Below are 24529 nucleotides of genomic sequence, written 5' to 3'. Positions count from 1 at the left end.
GCAAGACTTCATTCTTTTTCATGGCAGAATTATATTCCATTCTGTGCATATATCACATCTCCTTTATCCATTCAGCTATTGATGGACACATGGGCTGCTTCTTTACCTTGGCTACTGCAAATAATGCTTCTATAAACATGCGGGTACGTCTATTCTTTTGAATTAATGTTCTTGTATTCTTTGGGTAAATACCCAGGATTGTGATTGCTGGAGCACAAGGTAGCTCTATTTTTAACTTTTTGAGGAAACTCCCTATTGTTTTCCAAACCCAAAGTGCATGAATATTCATTTTTCTCCACATCCTCACCAACACCTATTGTTTCTTGTGTTGTGGATTTTAGCCATTCTGAAAGGTGTGAAGGAATAACTCATTGTAGTTTTGATGTTTTGATTTGTATTTCCTTAATAAGTGATAATGAGCATCTTTTCATATGTGTGTTGGCCATCTGTATATCTTTTTTGAAGAAATATCTGTTCATGTCTTCTGCTCATTTTTAATTGAATCATTTGCTTTATTAGGTATTGAGATTTATAAGTTCTTTATATATTTTGGATACTACCTATTGATTGGATACTACCTATTGGATACTATACTATCATGCTAAATAGTGCATGAATCAAAGGGAGTGGTGAATTAAAAACAACGCAGAAAGAAAGACACATATTAAAAAATTAGAGCATAAATCAATTGGATAGACAATGTAAAATTTAAAAAGTCAACAAACTCATAATTTGGCTTCTTAAATAATCTGAAAGAGGATGGAACACAAGATAAACTGGTAAAAAATATTAAAAGAGAGACATAAAGAAACATGTTAGTAAAACCAGGAATTAGATAATTTTTAAAAAAATACAACTTAGCACAACTGACCAAGGAAAAGTAACAAATATGAAAACTCTCTAGTAAAAATTAAATATTTAAGTTTAAAAATTATACAAAAAATTCTACAGAAAGAAATATCCCAGTCCAGATGGCTTCAATTATGAACACGTCTGATCATTTGGGAAGATATAACAACAATATTGCACAACCTCCTTCAGAAGATGTAATAGGAAGAAATACTATTCAACTCAATTTTTAGAAGCCAGCATTATTTTAATTTGAACATCTAACAACAGTATTATAGGAAAGGGAAATTACAATTCAGTCTTTCATGAACACATGTACATATATAAACAAAAATATTAGCCAATTTTTAAAAAGATTTTTATTTATTCATGAGAGACACACAGAGAGGCAGAGAGATAGGCAGAAGGAGAAGCAGGCTCCTTGCTGGGAGCCAGATGTGGGACTCAATCCCCAGACCCAGGATCATACCCTGAGCTGAAGGCAGATGCTCAAGCACTGAGCCATCCAGGCATCCCAAAATATTAGCCAGTTTAATTCAAGAGTGTTAAAAGGTTATTATCGTATGATCAAATTGAATTTATTCCTAAAATGTAGTAAGTTTAACACTTAAAAAATTCTATATAATGCAACACAGTAACAGAAAAAAGACAAACTATGTACCATAGAAGATGGAAATAAAATATTTGATAACATTTCATACTCTTTCAGAGTAAAACCTCTTTGATAGCTAAGAGTTAAAGGGAACTCCTTTAATTTGAATAAAAATAGGGGATCCCTGGGTGGTGCAGCAGTTTGGTGCCTGCCTTTGGCCCAGGGTGCGATCCTGGAGACCCGGGATCGAATCCCACGTCGGGCTCCCGGTGCATGGAGCCTGCTTCTCCCTCTGCCTGTATCTCTGCCTCTCTCTCTCTCACTGCGTGCCTATCATAAATAAATTTAAAAAAAATTTTTAAATTTGAATAAAAATATCTACAAGTAACCTTTTTTTTAAAAAAAAGATTTTATTTATTTATTTATTTATTTATTTATTTATTTATTTATTTATGAGAGAGAATGTGTGTGTTCCTCAGCTGAGGGAGGGGTGGGGGGGAGGAAGAAAAAGAAGCAGACTCCATGCTCATGACCTGAGAACTCCTTTAATTTGAATAAAAATATCTACAAGTAATCTTTTTTTTAAAAAAAGATTTTATTTATTTATTTATTTATTTATTTATTTATTTGAGAGAGAGAATGTGTGTGTTCCTCAGCTGAGGGAGGGGTGGGGGGGGAGGAAGAAAAAGAAGCAGACTCCATACTCATGACCTGAGATTACAGCCTGAGTTGAAACGAAGATTTGGCTGTTCAATTGACTGAGCCACCCAAGTGCCTCTACAAGTAACCATTCTTAATGGAGAAATATTTTAAAAACTTTCTCATGGAATTAAGAATGAGATAAGGATGCAACCCTAACTACTTCTCGTTAACCTTGTACTGGAATTTCAAGCCAATAAACCAAGGCAATATACTAAAAGGTATAAAGATTTCAACATATTAAATAAAAGCATTTCTATTTGCAAATAATCTGAATGCTTACATAAACTTCCAAATGAAGATTAAGATAAGTTGCTTAAATTAATGATTAAACATAAAACACACATTAACAAATTTAGAAGGAAGGAAATCATGATATCTGCCTTCAGATCACAATGGAATTAGACTAGAAGTCAATAACAGAAAGCTGAAAAATTCCCCAAAACATATAGATGAAACAACACTACTCTAAATGGCACATGGACCAAAGAAGAAATCTCAAGAGAAATTTCAAAATGTTTTGAACTAAAGAAAAATAAAAACACAACTTATCAAAACTTCTGGGAAGCAGCGAAGGCAATGCTTAAAGGAAAATACATAGTATTGAAAGCATACTTTAAAAAAGAAGTATCTAAAATCAATCATCTAACTTTTCATCTTAAAAAATTAATAAAAGAAGAGAAAAGTAAACATAAGTAAACAGGGAAAGAAATAATAATTATAGTAAAAATCTATGAAATTGAAAGGAAATTAACAGAGAAAAATCAACAAAATCACAAGCTTGTTTTTTGCAAAGAACAATAGGACCTGCCAGCTTCTACCCAGGCTAACTATGAAAAATGAAAGAGGGGACATCACTACAGGTCTTATGGAAATTTGAAGGATAATAAAAGAATACTATGAATAACTCAATGACCCAAAATTTGATAACCTAGACAAAATGGACCAATTTCTCGAATAACACAATCTTCCAAAACTCAAATGAGAAAAAACAGGCAATCTGAATAGTCCTGTATCTATTAAAGAAATTGAATGACTAATTAGTAATGTCCTCAAACAGAAAGGACTAGGCCCAGATGATTTCACTGGTGAATGCTACCAAAAAATTAAAGAAGAAATTATACAAATTCTGTACAATCTCTTTCAGAGGATAGAAGCAGATGAGATACTTCTCAACTCAATCTATGAGGCAAGCATTGCCCTAATATCAAAACCAAAGATATTACAAGAAAAGGAAACTACAGACCAATATCACTCATGAACGTAGATGCAAAAATCCTCACAGAATATTAGCAAATTGAATCCAACAATATTTATTTATTCATTTATTTACTTATTTATTTATTTAGAATCCAAAAATATTTAAAAATAATTTTATACAAAATGGGATTTATCTCAGATCTGCAAGGCTGGTTGAGCATTTGAAAAACAATTAGTGTAATCCATCATATCAACAGCTCAGAAGGAAAAATCACATGATTCATGATCAAATGAATAAAATCTATCACATATGAATAAAATATATGACAAAAATATAACGCTTATGACACAAACTCTCAGTAATCTAGGAATAGAAGGGAACTTCCTCAACTCAATAAAGACTATTTATTAAAAAGAAAAAAAGAAAAAAAACCTACGGTTAATGTAATACTTAATGGTGAGAAACTGGTGGCTTTCCCACTGGAATAAGCTTTCCCTTCTCACCATTACTTTTCAATAATCATACTAAAAGTTCTGTGTAATATGATAACGCAAGAAAAGAAAATCATAGGTCTACACATTGAAAAGGAAAAAATAAACTGTCTTTGTTCAGAGATGACATGATCATTCTATAGAAAATCTGAAAGAACTAAAAACTGAAAACTAATAAGTAATCATGGAAAGGTTGGAGTATACAAGTTGACATGCAAAAGTCAATTGTTTTCCCACATACCAGCAATAAAGAAGTGTAACTTGAAATTAAAAACAAAATATTATTTACACGAGAACCCTCCAAAATTAAATATTTAAGTATGTCTAATAAAATATGTACTATATTATCTATATGAGGAAAACTACAAAACTTTGATGAACAAAATCAAAGAAGAACTAAACAGTTTTAAGAGAGACATTCTATGCTAATAATTAGGAAGATGCAATCTTGTCAACATGTTAGTTCTTTACCCACTTGACCTATAGATTTGATGAAATCCCAATTAAAAGCTAGGCAGGTTATTTTATGAATACCAACAAACTAATTTTAAGGTTTTTATTGAAAAGCAAAACGTACAGAATATCCAACTCAATTTGGGAGAAGATAAAAATTGGAGAGGACTGATACTACCAACATCGAGACTTGCTATAAAGCTACAGTAATCCCTAAGACAGTGTAGTATCGATGAAAGAATAGACAAAGCAATGGAACAGAGTAGAAAGACCAGAAATAGACTCACATAAATGTAGTCACCTGAACTTGGACTAAGGAGCAAAAGCAATATAATTGAGCTAAGATAGTCTTTTCAACTAAGTTGCAGGAACAACTGGACATTCACATGCAAAAAAATGAATCTAAACATAGACCTTACATCCTTCACAAAACTGAACTCAGAACATATCAAAGACCTAAATGTAAATACAAAACTGAAAAGCTTCTAGAAGATTTCATAGGGGCAAGCCTTAATGACCATGGACATGGTGATGGTTTTTTAGATAAACACCAAAGGCACAGCGTATGAAATCAATAATGGATAAGCTGGACTTGGACTTCATTAAAATTAACCACTTTTTCTCTGTGAAAAACAATGTCAAGAGAATGAGAAGAAGAACCACAGGCTGGGAGAAAATATTTACAAAAGACCTGTCTGATGAAGGACTATTATCCAAATATATAAAGAACACTTCAATCTCAACCATGAGAAAAGAAACAACCTAATTAATACATGGTCAAAAAGCCTAAACAGGCACCTCAGCAAAGAAGATAGATAGATGGCAAATAAAAAGAAGAAAATATGCTCCACATCATGTGCCATGAGGAAAAGGCAAATGTAAACCTCAATGAGATACTACATACTTAGAACAGCTGAAATCCAGGACACTGACCACACCAAGTGCTGGTGAGGATATGGAGCAACAGGAACTTCCATTCATTGTCAGTGAGAATGCACAATGAATGGTATAGGCATTTTAAAATACAGTTTGGAGATTTTTCATGAAATTAAAAACTCTTATCATACAATTCAGCAATTGCACTTTTTGGTATTTACCCTAAAGAGTTGAAAACTTATGTTCACATGAAAACCATACATTTCTTTGGTAACGCAGCTTCATTCAGGATTGCCAAAACTTGGAAGCGACCGAGATGCTCTTTGGTAAGTGAACAGATCAATAAACTGTGATGCACCAGACAATGGAATATTATTCAGTTGAAACAAACAAAAAAATAAAACAAAACGTCTCAAACCATGAAAAGACACAGGGGATCCTTAGGTACATATTACTGAGTGAAAAAAAGCCAGTCTGAAAAGACTACATACTGTATTCCAATTGTACGACATTCTGGAAATGGCCAAACAATGGAGACAGTAAAAAGGTTAGTGATTGTCAGTGGTTTGGTTTGAGGAGAGAAGAATACATGGGGCAAAGAAGATTTGGGGGCACTGAAGATGCTCTGTAGAATACCATAATGAAGGATACATGCCATTATACAATTTTCCTAATTCAGGATTCACAATATCAGGACTGAATTGTAAACTATCGATTTTAATAAATTGCTCCAGATCAGAAGACTAAGTGAATGAAGGAAAATACATTTTGACATGATACCCAAACACTAATAACAATCAATTTTAAAAGCATTATAGTTTTGGATCTGAAATTAATAAAAAAAATATAATAAATGTTACAATGGAAATTCTAGAGTAATATCCTCATGCATTTGGAGTACAGTAAATTTCAGAAAGAGGATGTAAAAGTAATGGTAGAGAAAATTTTAAAAAATTAAAAATACCTAAAAATTAAGAACTTCTCTTCACTGAAAGACATCATACAGAAAAGAAATTTAAGCATCATAAAGAAGATTTTTACAATACTTACAAATTTACAAGGTAGATATTTACAATAGAAATACAAAATACTTTTATCTATTATGTTAAAGAACATCTGTGAATCAACCAAAAAACAAGGAGCTAACTCAATAAAAATATAGATCAAGTATTAAAATACACCCAGCACAAAATACTATGACTAACTGAGCAATAAATATGACAAGGAACTTAACAGTATTGGTCATCAGGAAAATGTCAGTTAAAATCACAATGAAGTATTAACACTCATCAGAATGACAAAAATGGGTAAAACTGACAACAAAGTGTTGACCAGTATGCTAAACAACCAGTATGTCATGCACTTTTGGTTGGATTATCTACAATCTATGGACTCATTTGCTAATGCTGACCTATACATACTCCATGGTTTAAAATTTTTTCTCATAAGTATATCCCAAACAATATCCGCTACTCACTAAAAGTCTAAAAGTATAAGGATGTTAAAAGCACCGTAATTTGCAGTAGTCAAAATGTGGCACTACCTGAATGTCCATCAAAACTAGAATGATTAATAAATTAATAAATAGTGTGAAATACTCTATAGTGAAGATCTGAAAACTACAACCTGAGGCCAAAATCAGAGCTAAAAGTGTTTTCACATTTTAAAAATAATCAACACAATAATAAATAGAAAAACAAAATAGTTATAAGAAGAATAATATTTTGTGACCATGGAAAGTATACAATATTCAAATTTCCATGTTTAATTTTAGTGAAATGCAGACAAGCTCAACTGTTTACATATCATATGTGGCTGTTTTGCACTACAATACAGAATGGAACATTGTAACACAGATTGTATGGCTAACAAAGCCAAATTTATTTACTATCTTTCTCTTTGCATAAAAATTATTCCAACCCCCTTCAACAATGAATCAATGAACTTTTGCTACATGTTATGTATGGAAGAATCATACAAACATGATGTGAAAAGAAAATAAGATGCAAAGAATACAAAAAATTGTATGATCTTATTTATGGAAATATTTTTATTTTTTAAGATTTTATTTATTTATTCATGAGAGACACAGAGAGAGGCAGAGACACAGGCAGGGGGAGCACAGGCTGCAGGGAGCCTGACGTGGGACTGGATCCTGGTCTCCAGGACCATACCCTGGGCCCAAGGCGGTGCTAAACTGCTGAGCCACCCGGGCTGCCCTGAAAAATTTTTTAAATGGGCAAAACTAACCTATGCAACAGATATCAAAATAGTGATGGGAATGTTGGTAGAATGTGAGATTATCAGGGTGAACGATTTTGTCTTACTCATTTTTGCATCTCCTCATGCTTTATACAGGTCAAGAAATTCATAACTATTCATTCATTGATACCCATTAAATGAGAAATGAATACCCATGGATACCCATGAATAATGAGAAAAGAGTGCAAATAATGAGAAGAGAGTGTGAATAATGAAAAAAGATCATGTTTGAGGCAGAAAAGAAAATGATCATTTGATAAGAAGTCCCAGAAAACAATAAGTAAAAAATATAAATGTAATTTACTCACCTAGGACAATAATTAGAAGAATATTTAAAATGAAGAATATTACACACAAAACACGCACTAAAATTGTCATCTTACTCTTGTCCTTAACATCTGAAAAAAAATTTACATTTATAAACAAGTGAAAGAGAGACTAAGTTTACATTTATAACCATAACCAACAAAATTCAGGAAATTTATTCATATTTCACAAGATGATACAAACATACTGTTTCTGTTTGTTATATGGAAAAAAACAACAACAACAACAAACCTGCTTTTTTGAAATTTCTCAGGACATCCTTACATTCAATCTAAGTGGATTTTATTGCCATAGCGCAAGGAATCGAATATGTATAATTCTTTAGGATAGAATTTCTTAACACCTGGAGCCACCCCCAGGCCTTCAATATCCTTCTCCTCTGGTACCATATCAGCACATCCTAACACTCCTTGAATATTTCTAAGAAAATCTACTTTCTAACTAATGAAAAGTTTACTTTAAAGGAAAGATAGTATAGCATTTTTAGAAGTTCATGAATAATCAATCCAAAGATTTGGAATTGAGCTTTATGCTACAAACAAACAAAGGGAACTTGAATGAGATTTGGGGGTGGGGCTGGTATTTTCTCATCTGCAAAGTCAGTAGAAAAGATGAGAAAAGATCATGTCTGAGGCAGAATAGAATAAGTTTTTGATGAGGAATTTTTTTTATTGGTGTCTATTTTAGGGAAAATGGTTCATAAGATTTTAGAAATAAAACACTTATTATTTATATGATTCTAAAGTATTCACCTTTATTGTAATATACTATGAAATTTTAAAAGTTGCAGCAGTTACTTTAAGATGGATGGTACACTGATTGAGGGCATTTATCACTCCTATCTTTTCCCTAGTGAAGAGCTATTCTTTTGTTGGATGAAATTTTTTCCTTTGTGGATGTATGAGAAGATATTAAATTTAAAACACATCTAAATTTATACTACATGGACATAACCAGCCTTACCATTTGGGTCAACATCCTTTCATCCATATATCTCCCTAATCCTATTTTCACACATCTAACCTTCTCTCACAAAGACGCATGATTTTAAATGAGTACAGTCATCAGATACCCACTCTTTTATATTCTGATGATATCAGTTAGCAATTTTTCTTCTCATGTGTGGTTCTTAAGAATGGCCTCCAATGAATCATACCCTTCTGTGTCCACCAACCCTTTGACACATGATCCTGCTATTTCTCCAACAATATGATGAATTGTTGAATTCCCCAACACTTGAATACGCATCACCTTGTGCCTTGCTTTAACCAACAGACTGTGGTAGAAGTGACCCTGAAACTTTATAGCCAAGCCTTAAGACACCTTGTAATTCCTACTTACACTGTCAGGAGACATGAGCCATTCCTACTGAATCTCACCTTATCCTTATACTGTAAAACCACAAGCAATGCAAAGCAAAAGCAAAATACAACCATTGGTATTTTAAGTCACTAAAATTTAGGAATGGTTGTTCATTCAGAGCAACTGCTGAACTTATGCATCATGTAAAAGAATAATTTGACATAATTTTAATGAATGATAATACTTTTAGGTAGCCATACTGATTTTTAAAAAGTCCTCTTCTGATGGGTATTTATTATATTATATTATTTATTATTTATTTATAGGCTGTTCTAGCCATTTTACTTTGAACTAAAATTAGAATGAGTATAGTTTAAATATCTTGCATGGTTCCCTAATTATACTCTTAAGAAAAAAATTTCAAAAAGAAACAAATTGGCATATATTGATTGGATGTTCTTCTAAAAGTATGGTGGCAATCTATACTATCAAGCATAATGTATGAAAATAAAAATTCATAATAAAGTAATTTTTAGAAGTACCAAAAGAAGGGAGAGGGAATGCCACAAAGTGAAAACTAGCATTGTTTCTTAGCCACCAAACTGTTATTTCAACTATGTGAGAAACAGAATTAAGAACTATGTTTGACCTATGTTTTTCTATCAAATTTGTGAAAAGTCCTGTCATTAGTTGAGCATTTCTTCTGACCATCTGGAATTTCAAAGCTACACAATGAACATGAACTGCAATGCTTCACTTGTGAACCAGCATTGTGTTTGTTTGTTCATTCTTTTTTTAAAAAAGATTTTATTTATTTATTCTTGAGAGAGAGAGAGTCAGAGACACAGGCATAGGGAGAAGCAGGCCCCATGCAGGGAGCCCATCATGGGACTCGATCTCAGGTCTCCAGGATTACACCCTGGGCTGAAGGCAGCACCAAACCGCTGAGCCCCCCGGGCTGCCCTGTTTGTTCATTCTTTACAAATATTTACTAATCACCTACTCAGTGCTAGTTTCTACAAATTTAACCCTAAACAAAAAAAGACATAATCTATTCTCAATCAGATTGGTGGAAAAGACACAGTCAACTGAAAAAAAAAAAAAACAACTTTAAAATTACAGATTGCAACAGGTTCTGGAAGGCACTATGAGGGTGCTCTGATTGATAAAGGGAAAATGAGCAGAAAAGAGTGGTGGACATTCTGTGGAAGTGACATTAAAATCAAGACAAGAACAGCAAGTGCAAGTGTCTTGAATCAGGAAAGAATTGAAAAGAATGTGGCAAAGCAGAACACCTTTGATAGGGTCAGAATAGCCCAGAATAGTGACTAGTTAGGAGCAAAATGATGCTCAACTTCGAAGGCCCTGGGAAAGTGACTTGGCTTTCTTCAAAGTATAATGAGGAGCCACTGAATTGTTTTAGGTGGGTGTTTGGCATTGCCAAATTTGTGCTTTTCAAAGTGCTCTCTGGGGCAGCCTAGGTGGCTCAGCAGTTTAGTGCCGCCTTCAGCTCAGGGCGTGATCCTGGAGACCTGGGATTGATTCCCCATAGGGCTCCCTGCATGGAGCCTGCTTCTCCCTCTGCCTGTGTCTCTGCCTCTCTCTCTCTCTCTCTCTCTCTCTCTGTCTCTCATAAATAAGTAAAATCTTTTTTTAAAAAAGTTCTCTCTGCCTAGTGAGTGGAGAGACTATTTAGGGAGCTAAACCAGGGTGGTAGCAGTGGAGACCCAAAAAAAAAAAAAAAAAAAAAAACCAAACAAATCAAATGGAGCACTTGGAGGCCACTGGTATCCTTGATAAAATGGTTTCAGAGTCATACAGAATAACAGATTGCTGCAAGTAAGGAAGTGAAAATAGCAAGTAAACTCAGAGAGCCTGTGCCATGTGAAGGAGAACAAGCAAAGAGGTAGTTAGAATGAGATGAATGGTTATTATAGGGGTTTTTAAAAAAGGATATAACACATAATGTTTTTTCTGTGTATTTAGGGATGATTTAATATGGAAGGGATAGATTGTTGGTGTAGGCAAGAGAGAGAGAGGGAAGGAATAACTAGATTAAGAAGAAGAATCCCTGCACAGGCTACAGGGGTTGCAGTCTGAAGTACAAATGGAAGGAGTATTCCTAGGTAAGAGAAAAGAGCCTCCCTCCAAAGTCATAAAAGTCAAAAAGAGGAGAAACAAAACATACAACCTGTCTTTTCAGCCTTTGTGGTTCTCTGTATGCCTCGGTTCCAAACTTTAGTCCAGGCTCTTTCTAATGGGATTTTAATCACCTTTCAAGTGTCACCTTATTAATCTCTCTAATTCCTATAAGCTTTCTATAAGTATCAAGTATCAAGAAAACAAGTACCTTTCTCCTTTTTCTATGTTATGAGTCAAGTCAGTTTGTCCTTATGACATTTTATTTGCCCATGAATTGGCAGAGTGGATGAAGGAGTATTATTGTTATAAATATTACAGGTTCAAAATCTTGATTAAAATTTTAGAGTGTATAGCTTTATTTTCTTACCTCTTATAATCCTATTATCTCTTCATCCATTAAATAATACTATATATTTTTAATTTTTTGTATTTTATTTTTTTTTGAGAGAGAGAGAGAGAGAGAGAAAGAGGGAGTATGCAAGCAAGGGGAGGGACAAGAGGGAGAGAATCTCAAGCTGACTCCTCGCTGAGTGTGAAGTCTGACTCAGAGCTCATCCCAGACCCCAAGATCATGACCTGAGGTAGAGTTAGACACTTTACTGGCCACCCAGGTGCCCTTCCCTTCTCTCTCTCTTTTTTTAAATTAGAGAATACATATATGCTATGTTTTCAGAAGGTCTGGCTTATAATAGTAATTAAATAAAAGGAAGCTGTATTATTTTTTCTTCTGTTATAGCTCTTCCATCTTTCCATATTTTAATTTAATCTTTCCATATTTTTTCTTCTGTTATAGCTCTCCAATTTTCCATATTTTAATTATTGTGTATGTGTGTGTCTGTGGGGGGGGAAGTGAAGATTACTGTAATATCAGGTGGAATTTTATTATATATTTATTTATTTATTATTTTAAGTAGGTAGTCAGGCTCTTTGGAATACTTTCCTCCAGAATTATTGCTGAAAGAAAACCCAAAACTGCTCCAATCAACGATCCTTCATTTAAAATGTATACACACACACACATTCATATATATCTTATTAAAAGGATGATTCTAAAAACTAAGGAGGGATTTTAAAAGAAGAAATGCCTCTGAAGTCAACAAGAAGAAAGAAGGGTAATATTCCATTGTATATTACTCAGCCATTAGAAATGACAAATACCCACCATTTGCTTCCACGTGTATGGAACTGGAGGGTATTATACTGAGTGAAATAAGTCAACCAGAGAAGGACAAACATTATATGGTCTCTTTCATTTGGGGAATATAAAAATAGTGAAAGGGGATAAAGGGGAAAGAAGAAAAAATGAGTGGGAAATATCAGAAAGGGAAACAGAACATGAAAGACTCCTAACTCTGGGAAACGAACTAGGGGTGGTGGAAGGGGAGGTGGGTGGGGGGGGTGGGGGTGACTGGGTGACGGGCACTGAGGTGGGCACTTGACGGGATGAGCACTGGGTGTTATTCTATATGTTGGCAAATTGAACACCAATAAAAAATAAATTTATAAAAAAAAAGAAAGAAGAAAGATGAGTACACACTTTCTATTAGTATGAGAAATGCTAATTTGCATTACAAAAACAGTAAGAGTCCTTTCCATGGCGAAGTTGGCAAGATATCAGATCATATAATTTTGTGGTGCGGTGAGAATGCTAGATCCTGCATGTAGATGACACCAGGCTCAATAAGATGCACATGCCATGAACGTAGCAAAGAAACAGTGTGGCCTTTGTTATAAGTGTAGCACAGAAACAGTGGGACTAGAACCAAAAGGCTAATTGATGTTGGCATATATCTTCTCATAAATAATAAGAGAAAAGAGATGACTGAAGACTCTCTCGGTACTTTGATGCCACATAAAAGCTAAAAAATATCATATAACACTCTCAGGAGGGTGCCAATTTGGAGTGACCTTTAGTTTGATTTAGGACACTGATGAACTGAACATTTATTGCACTTCCTAATATGCAGGTACATATTTAAACAAACACGCTACATGTTTGTTCTCTATTTAATCTGCCCACTTCCGGAGCCCTGAAATCTACTTTTCTACATTCAGCATAAATAGCTTTTATTTTATAAGCTCCTTCTCTATACCCTTAGGCTCAGTGATCAATATCTGTACACTGCACAAATTATCCAAAAACCAAGAAGAACAGAAAGTACTGGTTTCCCACTATGAATTTAGTAGTGAGAGATGAATTTCAAACAAGTTGCTCACCCTCATAATGTGTTAACAAGGGATGTAAAAAATAGATAACAATAAAAGCCTATTTAATTAACAATGTAACTAAAATAGTTCTAAACTCATCCCTATCATAATCTAAACATAATCTAAACAACTAAGGATTCCAGTTACTTTCCCCATGGAAAAGCATCAGACTCAAGTCATTTCTTTTCATTTCTGACTCTGATCTCCTGTGCTCCGGCTTTGGCAGCATATGTACTAAAATTGACAATGATCGTTTCCAAGGAGAGGTTAAGAGGTAAATTCCAGGGTGACCAATGAATTTAAAACTAAAAAAATACACTTTTTCCTAGCTGACAGCTATGGAAAAAAAAATCATAAGTTACCAAGAAGCAGAAAGAACATTATAAAAGAAAATATTAAGAATATAAAAGAAATATAACCGAATATAAAAGAAAATATTAAGAAAATAAAATATTAAAAAATAAATTATAAGTTACTATAAAAATCATTAACTATTACAATGGTGTTTAAGTTCAAATTATATATCTATAAATGCTATGTATAATATTATACATATACATAATATTATTTAGTAAACTACAGACTATATTTATATACTATATATCATTTATTTATACCTGAAATATATAAATTCATATTGTTGATTGATCTCTGAGATAGAGACTAACAGATTTATGAGTGACTAAAGAGCATTCTCAAAACTTTTGATTCCAATATTTTCATGTTATCGTCTAATATTTAATCCCATTGTCCCCAGCCCTCTTTGATCTAATCTTAAACAAAATTATTAAATTGTCAAAAAAATGAGGAATAAGTATTTATACATCCTATATGAACTGCAGTAACAGTAACTCTTGCTGGTTGCATGTCCTGGTATTTGAAAATAAATTAAACAGCAAATATTTAGAACCCATCAGAGCCTCTAAATTGATTTAATGCATTTTAGCTTTATTACCTCTCTTCTTCACCATATTTTGACTAGAAATACTGCTGTTAAAATAACTTTGAAAGATTGTTTCTGCTAGATTTAGAGTTTAGATCGTACATATTCTGAACTTGCTAGTTAGTATGTCCAAAGCTACCAAATTGTTTTCTCCTTTCTAGTTGTAAAGTGCATTTTCTTTGCTTATCTTTCTTAAGATTGCCAGAGACAACTTCAAGGATATCAGAATACTAGTGATTATATATAAGAGCCCGATAGGGAGATCATCTTTCTGCTATTAAGAAACCCTAAAGCCTGGTTTAGCTTGACTCAACTCACTATCCATAAACAATCTTTTACAACATTAGAAATCTTGGCCAAAGTTTTCATATTGTGTCTGCATTCTGGGCCTTGAATGAGTATGTGTATCAAATTTAACATTTTCTCCAGTATTGGTTTTATTAAATACTTAGTAAAAATGAAATTAAATCTTGAACAGTTTTGAGCTGTAGTTAATCCCTCTCCACTACCAGTTAAAATAAGATACAGTGAATCTCCATTTATAAGACAAAATAGCCAAAAAAAAAAAGACAAAATAGCCAATTACAAATCTGAATTTTATTGTTACAAATTTCATTTTATGGAGATATTAACTCAAAAAAGGATTTTTCGTCCTCAATGGAAAAAAAAAATAACAAAATCTGTTCCATACCTTGGAAAGCTTTTGACATGTGCATTACGTGTGATAATTTCCATCAATAACATTCATTCTGAACAACTTAAAATGTCTTACCTTGCTTCTTTGCATCGGTTCCTTGATTGCTGTTATCAATGAGGGAAACTACCAGGCTTCCTGTCATCCTTTCCAAAACCTCTCTGCAAAGCTTTAAATATAATGCAAAAATGTTATTAGTCTTTTTTATAGCAGCTCCAAACTCGTTACTCTATTTTAGAAAAGCAAAACAATTTTAAGCAATATTTCTTAAAATGAAAGTAAAAATGTGTCTGATTGAGTCTCGCTATTACCTAACCACAATTTCTTCTGTAAAATGAAAAAAAAAAAAAAAAAAAAAGGAAACCACACACACAAAACAAACACCATTTACTAAAGACGGAAGAAGTTACTTAAAAGTAAAGAACTAACAGGCTCATATTTTCCTATTTTTTTCAGCAGAAGATCCTTATTGAACAAAAATATATTCAAGAGGCTATTTTTTCAATTGTTTCAAGAACATAACCGGGGCACTTCCAGGGCCGTAGGAGATAAGGATACTAATTAATTAAAAGGCATGATTTAAGACTTGTGTTTAGACATTTGCTCAGACACAATAATCATATGTTTAGAAAGACAATCTTAAAGGTGACGAAATCAAAGAGAAGAAAGCTATGCTTCAAGCTGGCTACTGAAGCAAGAACAAAAACAATTTTCTCTCTTTCTCAGACACAATCATGGCTGCATGCACACCCACACACCTCTACACAAACAGGAAAAAAAAAGAAAGAGAAAAAGGAAAATAAAAGATACTCAGAACATTACCATCAATATTCAAGACAGTAGTGCTATCAGGCTAGTGTTAGGTTGTCAGGAAATAGGTTCCTTTTCAAATATGTCCTCATAAGAATTTTCAAATGTTTCATATCCTTTCAATAAATACATTAAAAAAATCTACAGAGGCAGGTGATGTCATACAAGCTGCTTCAGGATTAACACCACATTTGTTCTGACAGGGACACTGAAGGGAAAAGGAAATGAGAATGGAGAGGAGAGTAGACAAAAAGTAAATGAAAAGAAAAAAATGTGAAAAGAATAATCCCATTTTATACAGGATTAAACTCTTCCAGATGGCCTTAAATATACAGCTCTGGTCACTTCTATCATCACTCAAAATTATTCATGATAAAAATGCAGATAACAAGATCGTTCCTTCCATTTTGAGACAGAAAAAAAGACTACAAAATTGGGGAGGGATGAACGTTTCTACGTATGTCATCACCAAAATATTCTATCCAGAGGACTATTAGAAATTCACATATAGGAGAATATAGGGATTGCACTATCATGGCTGAGTGAAATTTAGTTTTGTTCCTAAGGAAAAGCAATTAAGGTATGAAATTTCACTCAAAATATAAAACATTTCCATCACCTCAAAGTGTTTCCTAATGTACCTTTACAGTTCATCCCACAAACCAGGCAGCCACTAAGCTATTAACAGAGATGAATTTTGCTGGTTTTAGAATTTTATATAAATAGAATGGTATGCATGCACCCTTGTGAGTCTGTTATCTTTTGCACAGTAAAATGTTTTTGAGTTTCATCCAGATTGTGGCATAGACCAGCAGTTCCTTTTCATTACGGAGTAGAATCTAATTGTGTGAATGTATAATAATTTGCTTATCCATGAGTCTATTTGGTTGTTTGCACTTTTTGACTCTCATAAATAAAACCAGCATCAGTATTTCTGTTAGTCTTTCTGTGAACATTTCTTTTCTAATCTTTTGAGGAAATACCTAGTAGTGCATTTGCTAGGTCATATAAAAAATATGTTTGTATTTTTTGTGACAAGAATACTCAACATGTGATCTGAGAGGTGATGGATATGTCTATTATCTTGATTGTGATAATGGTACCATGGGTGTTTGCATATGTCCAAACTCACCAATTGTACTCATTAAATATGTGCATTTTTGCATATTAATTATACTTCAGTAAAGCTGTTTTTAAAAACAAAAATATGTGTTTAATTTTATAAACACAAAATATCTTCTAAAGGGTTTGTACCATTCCCTCCATTAATGTAGAACAGTTGCAGTTCTTTCTTCCAGATCAACAGCAACATCTGATATATCTTTTTAATTTTCACCATTCCAGTAGGTATGTGATGGTATCCAAATGTAGTTTTAAGTTTTAAGCTGCTTATCTCTGATAATCTGCTGAACATTTTCTCATGTGCTTATGGCAATTAATATATCTTTTTTGTGAGCTCTCTACTCAGATATTTTGCCAATTTTTATAGGATGATTTGTCTTTTTAATGAGTTGTAAGATATATATCTTATATTTGTCTTAAAAATCTAGAACTCTCTAAATCTAATAAACCTGAAAGTGGCATAATCTCCATTGTTAAAGTCTAAAGTTTATCCTTGCTTAAAGATGATACTGAGTCTTCTGCCATCAAAGAAAGTGCACATCCTCCTTACAATCATCTCTTCCTTCCCCTCCTGATCATAAGGACAATAACTAAGATTAACTGTTAGCCTTGATACTCAGGAGAAATTTAAGACCTCACCAATATGCAATGACAATCTAGAGCACCCACAATGTGATTGGATTCCAAGGGTTATAGATAAAGAGAGAAACACAAAGCTGGATGAGAGAGATTTTATCAACAATGGAGTACTCTTAAGAAATAAGATTTAATAAATTGGCGAAATGTGATGGTGCTGATAAACTGTTATCTCCAAGAAGATTGAAGAAAGTAATAGCCCATCCTAGGCAGAGTAAAATGCCAGAATAGCTATGGGAGATAGTAAAAGAGAAGATAAACATACAAAAATCCTTACACCAGTTGGCATTCCGTAATGGACATACTCTGGACAGAAAATCCACCAAGAGTAGTATAGGATGGTATGTTGGGCAGCCTATTAACAAAGCAATAAGATATACACTGGCAGAAGAACATACACATCACTGAGAAACATTCTGCAGCTTTATTCTCTAGACCAAGGATTGCAATAGGAGATGTTTTCCGGATTGGGTTTACGGATAGCATTGAAACTGATAGGATCTTGGAGTAGAGAAGGCAAATGGCACAGCTCAATAACCAGAAATGAGTGATGCTAAGTATTTATCTTTGTTTTTAATACAGTTTATTTAATTTTAGCTTTAGATAATGTAACTTTTAATTAAAACTATATTTAATGATTGTCTCACAAAGTCCTGAAAATTTAATAGTCAGACCTTGCAAGCATACCACTGGGTTTTGCTCAACCCCTGCAATAGAAATAAATAAACCAAAAATGGATGATCACTAGGCTAAGGGAAACCATAACCTCAAAGTTATAAACTATTACTTCATTCTACTCCTAGAATTCTACTCCTCCTGAGCTGGTTTTCTGACTCAGGGCCCAATTATTAAAGGAAAAGACAGATCCTCAGAAAGAAGATCCCGTTCAATACCATGGCTAGCATAAATCATAATGATTCACTCAATCCAATCCTAAAGGGACTTATATTAGTCTTCTCAGACTGCCATTTCAAACTATAACTGGCTGGGTGACTTAAATAACAGAAATTAATTTTCTCACAGTTTTGGAGTCTGGAAGCCCAGGATCAAAGTAGCAGAGAATTGATGTCTGGTGAAACCACGCTTGCAGATGGCTATCTTTTCACCATTTCCTCATATTACTTATTTTCTGCAGGCATGGACTGACAGAGTGCTTACTGGTATCTCATCCATTCTTATAAGGACATCAGTCATTTCAGATTAAGCCTCAACCGTATGTCCTCATTTACCCTTAATTATCTCCTGAAAGGCCCTATCTCCAAATACAGTACAATGAAGGTTAGAGCTTCAATAAGATGAATCTGGAGAGACAAAAGTTAGTTTATCATATTCCATCCTCTGGCCTTTCAAATAACATATCCTTCTTCATGTTAAATACATTCACTCCATCCCAGTAGCCTCAGTCTTAACCTATCCAGCATCAATTCCAAGTATAACGTCTTATCTAAATTATGTTTGGTGAACTTCCAAGTGTGATTCATCTTGAGGCAAAATTCCTCTTTAGTTGTGAAACTGAAAACAGGCAAGACATGTACTTATAAGATACAATAGTGGGGTTGGCTTATTCTTATTCCAAAAGGGAGAACTTGGAAAGAATAGAGGAGTGACAGGCTCCAAGCAAGTCCAAAACATAGGAAATTTCCCACTACGAGTAGGGCTCAAGAGTAATCAATCCTCTTTGGCTGAACACCCTCCTCTGTGGGCCCACTGATGAGCAATGTAATCCCCAGGGCCCTATGTTTCTCAGTTGAGTGGCAGCCTTGTCCCTGAGGCCCTGAGTAGGGACTATCTGAAACTGAGGAAGTTGCTCCACACTCTGAAATTGAGGAGGAAACAGGCTTGCCTCTCCATTCCCCACTTTCTCCTCTTGGCGTATGTTCTGGGCTTGTGGTGGGAGTGACAGCCCCACTGTAAAAATAATCTTTAGGTTATCCCTCTTTCTTTTTGAAGGATAAAGTTTATAGAACCCCAACAGTCTGAAAACATTTAATTTCAGCCTGCCTCATTCATCTTTAGTTCAGATTTACAGTGTCTCTGCTGCTGCATTCCTCTCTCTATTTCTGGCTTCTGATGATATGGCTGATGAGCATGAGTGACTCCATAAGTCACTCTTTATGGAGTGACTGTCCAGTCATACTTCTGGTGTTTTCTCAAGAACAAAGGTGTCAAGGGAAATCCAAGAAATGTAAAATAGCATAATAAAACAGCTTATCAGACTAAAAATGTGCCATAAAATCAAATTGAAATTTGGCGAGGACGTGGGGAAAATTATGTAAAATTATGGTATAAACTTTAGACATGTTCAAATCGAGATATTTCTCAATTGGATATCTTTGAGCTATCTCAGTATTCAATCCCATGAACACTTATTACAATCAGACTCATAGTTAGAGAACTAGATTCAAATATCTTGGACAGAATGGATAAAGGAATTTCTTTTTTTTAAGAGGTAGGATCACATGTCTAGTTAATGTGTATTAATAAGAACCTGAGACCATACATTGGAGTGAATTCTAAGAATGTTGTTGCAATGGGATAAAATAGGTGAATTGACAAAGGTGAACTTTTTGATACTGAATTAGGATTTAATGTTTGCTTCACTAGGAGGTAAATCAATGATTAGCTAGGTTGGCTACCAAAACCTGGATATAGTTAACAATGTTTAAATATTGGAAATTCCATAGCACAAACTACAGTATAGAATCTTAGGGCTCAGAAAAATGATTATGCTGAAATGAATCTAATCTGTGCAACCTACACAACCCCATTTTAATTATATTCCCCCAGAGGACCTAGAGGGCATGTTTTGCAACAAAACCTTAAGAATGCATTGTCAAAGTCAATTGGCGAGGGTCTATTCTGATTGTTATCTGTAGAAACGTAGTGGAGAGTACCTGGGTAGCTCAGCGGTTGAGCGTCTGCCTTCGGCTCAGGGCGTGATCCCGGGATTCGGGATTGAGTCCCACATCAGGCTCCTTGCATGGAGCCTGCTTCTCCCTCTGCCTGTGTCTCTGTCTCTCTCTCATTGTCTCTCATGAATAAATAAATAAAATCTTAAAAAAAAAAAGAAAAGAAATGTGGTGGAAATTTCTACAGTGGAATCAGATTTCTGATACCACTAGTAATTATTTGATTTGAAGGTTAAGTGGATTCAATTTCTGCAATAAGCCAGAAAGACTTACTGGTAATCAGAGTTTTGATTCACAGAGATCTGTGACAAGGGGTAGTTGATTTTGAACTTGCTTCCTAGAGAGGGGGTGAAGGGAACTCAAGAGCTACTTGATACACTCAGAAGATTCTAAGAATGTTGAGCAGAATCTTCTTTTTTAAGATTTTATTTATTTATTCATGAGAGACACAGAGAAAGAGGCAGAGACACAGGCAGAGGGTGAGGCAGGCTCCCTGCAGGGAGCCCGATGTGGGACTTGATCCCAGGACTCCAGAATTACGACCTGAGCCAAAGGCAGAGGCTCAACCACTGACCCACACAGAGGCCCCTGACAAGAATCTTAACTCAAATTTTCAGGGAGGTGGCTCACTGTCCCTTATCCAGTCCTCAACTTAAGTATAGTTACTAGCTGAAGCTCTTCCCAGATCAGGAATCCCTCATTTGGGGAAAGGAAAGATTGGACCCCCTTGTTGAAGGACATTGAAACATGGCCACAGATATCATTATGGCATTTCTTCTCACAAACCTAACCCAGAAAGCTTCCAGTTGTTTTCTTGGATGACTGCATTCTGCAAAAATGGAATACTAGCTTTTATTTACAAGCATAAATACCATAAGCATTTCTTTAAGTGTCTAGCCCAGGTATTTATTAGCTGTACTGATTTCTGCCATACTATATCCCGGAGGATACTAGATTATCTTGCTATATTTCAGAACAGGACATAGCTCAGAATTTATTGCTAAAATAAATTTATTACTTTGATGACATTATGCTAATTGTAATTGGTGAACAAAATAAGCAGTAAACATCCTATGACTCTACTACAGTATATGTTCACCAGCAAGAATCTGATCTAATTTGACTATTTTGACCCCATGGACCCTAAATTTAGAAATGCACAACAGTTTTCTATCATAAATCCAAAATAAGTATATTGGAGGCCAGGCCTGAAGAGTTCCAAAAAAGCACAATAAACTACATGAACAGATGGCTCATATTTCCATGGTGCATCTTTTATTAATTCTCTCTCTTCACCTCAACCATGTATAGGGCCTTGGAGTAGGGTGGGGAGGTGGTTTTGGAAAAGATTCCATATGGTCATATAGGGGAGATGTAAAACGAAAAGTTTTATCAGTGGAAATAAGATATATTCCAGCTAGAAATAGATGCCACACTACAATCCAATTTTGGGTGGGGGAGTGACTTTGAGAGACAGAAGTGAGTCTTCACATTAAATAGAAATTTGGGTGATGTATCTGGTTGTCCATCTGGCAGGAAAGATGAATACCCAGAGATATAAATCTAAACTGGAAGGGCACCTGGGTGGCTCAGTTGGTTAAGCATCTGCCTTCAGCTCAGGTTATGATCTTGCGGTCCTGGGATAGAACCCTGCATTGTGTTCCTTGTTCAGTGGGAAGTCTGCTTCTCTTCCTCTCCTACCTCTCCACCCCACTTGTGCTCTCTCTCTTTCAAATAAATAAATAAATAAAATATTTTTAATAAAATATTTTTAAAAATAAATCTAAACTGGCTCATGGTCAGAGATTGTTGGGTTAGATGGCTGGTCAAGAACTCCAAAAAAACAAAATTGGAAAATCAATGACAGAGAAATCTAGGGGAGAAGTATATGTAAGGATTATTCAGAATGGACACAAACTGTAAAGATATTCATCCTTGTGTAAATACCAATAAGTAATATCCACAACTGAAGAGGAGACTCTCAGTAATCAGGTAGATAAAATGATATGTGTTGGGGACATCTGGAAGTCTCTCCAGAAACACCTATGTTGGGTCAATGGACAACTATAAAGTAGCGTGGCAGCCAAACTGGAGACCATTCATGGAATCAACAATGTGGTTTTCTACTACCCAACAATGACTTGGAATTAATGAATTTCTAACATGCCAAATACAGAGGCTAAATCTAAGTCTCATATAAGATACCAATTCAGGGAAGGACAGCTGGGTAGCCTGGTGGGAGATTGATTACATTGACACTTTATCATATTGAATGGGGCAACACTATGTCTTGTAATGTAGACTCATACTCCAAAATGAATTTACCTTGGTATCCACAAATCTTTTGCAGTGCCATCATCTGCAAACACAAAGAATTATGGTATGCTGTATCCATTTCCCTTATATTCACTTTACTATTGTTTCTGTATCGATCATCTCCTGAGAACCACCTCAGACAGTTGTAGTCATAACTCTTTCAGGGATTTTGGACAACCATTTAGACTAATTGTTATGACAACTGATTCAAAGCAAGCCCAATATTATCTTTTCTGATGCTGTCATTATGTGATCCTGAAACACCCAACCTATGACCTACCAGTTGCCACTGAAAGATATTTTCCTCTGTTTGAACACGTGTATAATGCACAAGTGTGATAAAGGTAGTGCCATGTAGAGCAAACTTTTTACCAAAGTAAGGACTAGAGCAATGGATAAGTTTTCCTCCCTTGTTCTGCTTCTGCTCCTGAGACAAAGTAGTTTAACTGACTTTTCTAAAGATGATCCTATGAGGTAAAAAAATTATCCTTGATATTGAGTAGTGCTCAACTTATACTTTTTATTTTTTCTTTTTTCCTATCTCATCCCCCTACCACTCATTCCTGTTTCCCTGTGTTGCACTTCTGCAAAAAAAGTTAGATGTATTTCACTCAGGCTTTGTTTTCTAGGGACCACACTTCCTAGAAAAACTGGTAACTGAGTGGCTTCAAGAAGTAGATTTTTTGAATGGGATTTTGTCAGTTAGGCTGAGGACAATGGGGACTCAATGACTAGAAGCAGATAGAGCGGTGATGATCCTTGGTACATGGGTTGTCAAAATATTAAGATATTCATTTGGGATCAATTTCTATGAGTACAATGGAATGTAGAAGGGTTTGGGTATATGATGGTGTGGTCCTTGGTTGGTATGGAGGTAATCATAGGCCTTGTGGTGAGGGCTGGCTAATAGAAAACTTAGAAAAAGAAAATGAAAGATCCAGATCACTGGCTAAAAATTGAATGAATGATATGTAATCTGGAGTGTTTCTAAGGCAGCTTGGATGAAAATTTGCATATTCTGGGTCTTGCATGAGTTCAGTGATTCATCCATTGTATGTAACATCCAGTGCTCATTACATCATGTCTCCTTAATACCTGTCACCCAGTTACCACATCTCCCACCCACTTCCTCTCCAGAAACTCTCAGCTTGTTTCCTAGAGTTAAGAGCCTCTTAAGAGGCCAGTCTTTCTGTTCTAGTCAGGCCTTCAACTGATTGGAGGAGTTCCACCTACATCATGGAGAGCAATGTACTTTCCTCAAAGTCTACTGCTTTAAATATGAACCTCATCCAAAACCATCTCGACAAAAACACTCAGAAAGTTTGACCAAATATTTGGGCACCCTGTAGCCCAGGCAAGTTGAGATATAAAAGTAATGTCCACACTTAAGGGAAAAAAATCTCTCTGCCAGGAATTTTTCTGAAAAAAACATTTTTTAAAAGTTATTCTATTCATAATGACTCTTGTTCCCAGCAATTTGAGACTTACTGATCTATTATTTTTTGTTTTGCCTCATACAAGCATTTTTCTCTAGACTATTGGTCAGATGTGCCCCCAACTAGCAAGATGGATATTTTAATTTTTCTTTTCTTTTATTTATTTATTTTATTTTTAATTTAAAAAATTTTAATAATTTTTCTTATAATTTAAAATTTTATTCTGAACTAGCTAGACACTGTTCTCTCATTTGTTTGATA

At 34.6% G+C, this 24529-nt stretch overlaps 1 protein-coding gene across 5 annotated transcripts in view; it reads right to left on the bottom strand.

The window, feature by feature from the left end:
- CLEC2B (C-type lectin domain family 2 member B) overlaps nt 1-24529 on the bottom strand; it is a 54708-nt gene that overhangs the window by 7276 nt on the left and 22903 nt on the right. For 2 of the 5 annotated variants that reach the window (XM_077871110.1, XM_077871109.1), the window contains exons 3-4: nt 15118-15208; nt 7732-7821 (exon numbers count right to left, since the gene is read on the bottom strand). In XM_077871110.1, coding sequence (XP_077727236.1) covers nt 7732-7821; nt 15118-15208 — 181 coding nt within the window. Of the gene's footprint in view, nt 1-7731; nt 7822-15117; nt 15209-15350; nt 15380-15468; nt 15679-15861; nt 16021-24529 lie in introns of those variants that run through there. The other 3 variants (XM_077871111.1, XM_077871112.1, XM_077871113.1) reach the window with 3 other exon arrangements.

Source organism: Canis aureus, chromosome 25 (assembly GCF_053574225.1).
Source record: "Canis aureus isolate CA01 chromosome 25, VMU_Caureus_v.1.0, whole genome shotgun sequence".
NCBI lineage: Eukaryota > Metazoa > Chordata > Mammalia > Carnivora > Canidae > Canis > Canis aureus.
The sequence above is the reverse complement of the archived record's forward strand: the minus strand, read 5'-3'. Positions and strand labels throughout refer to the sequence as shown.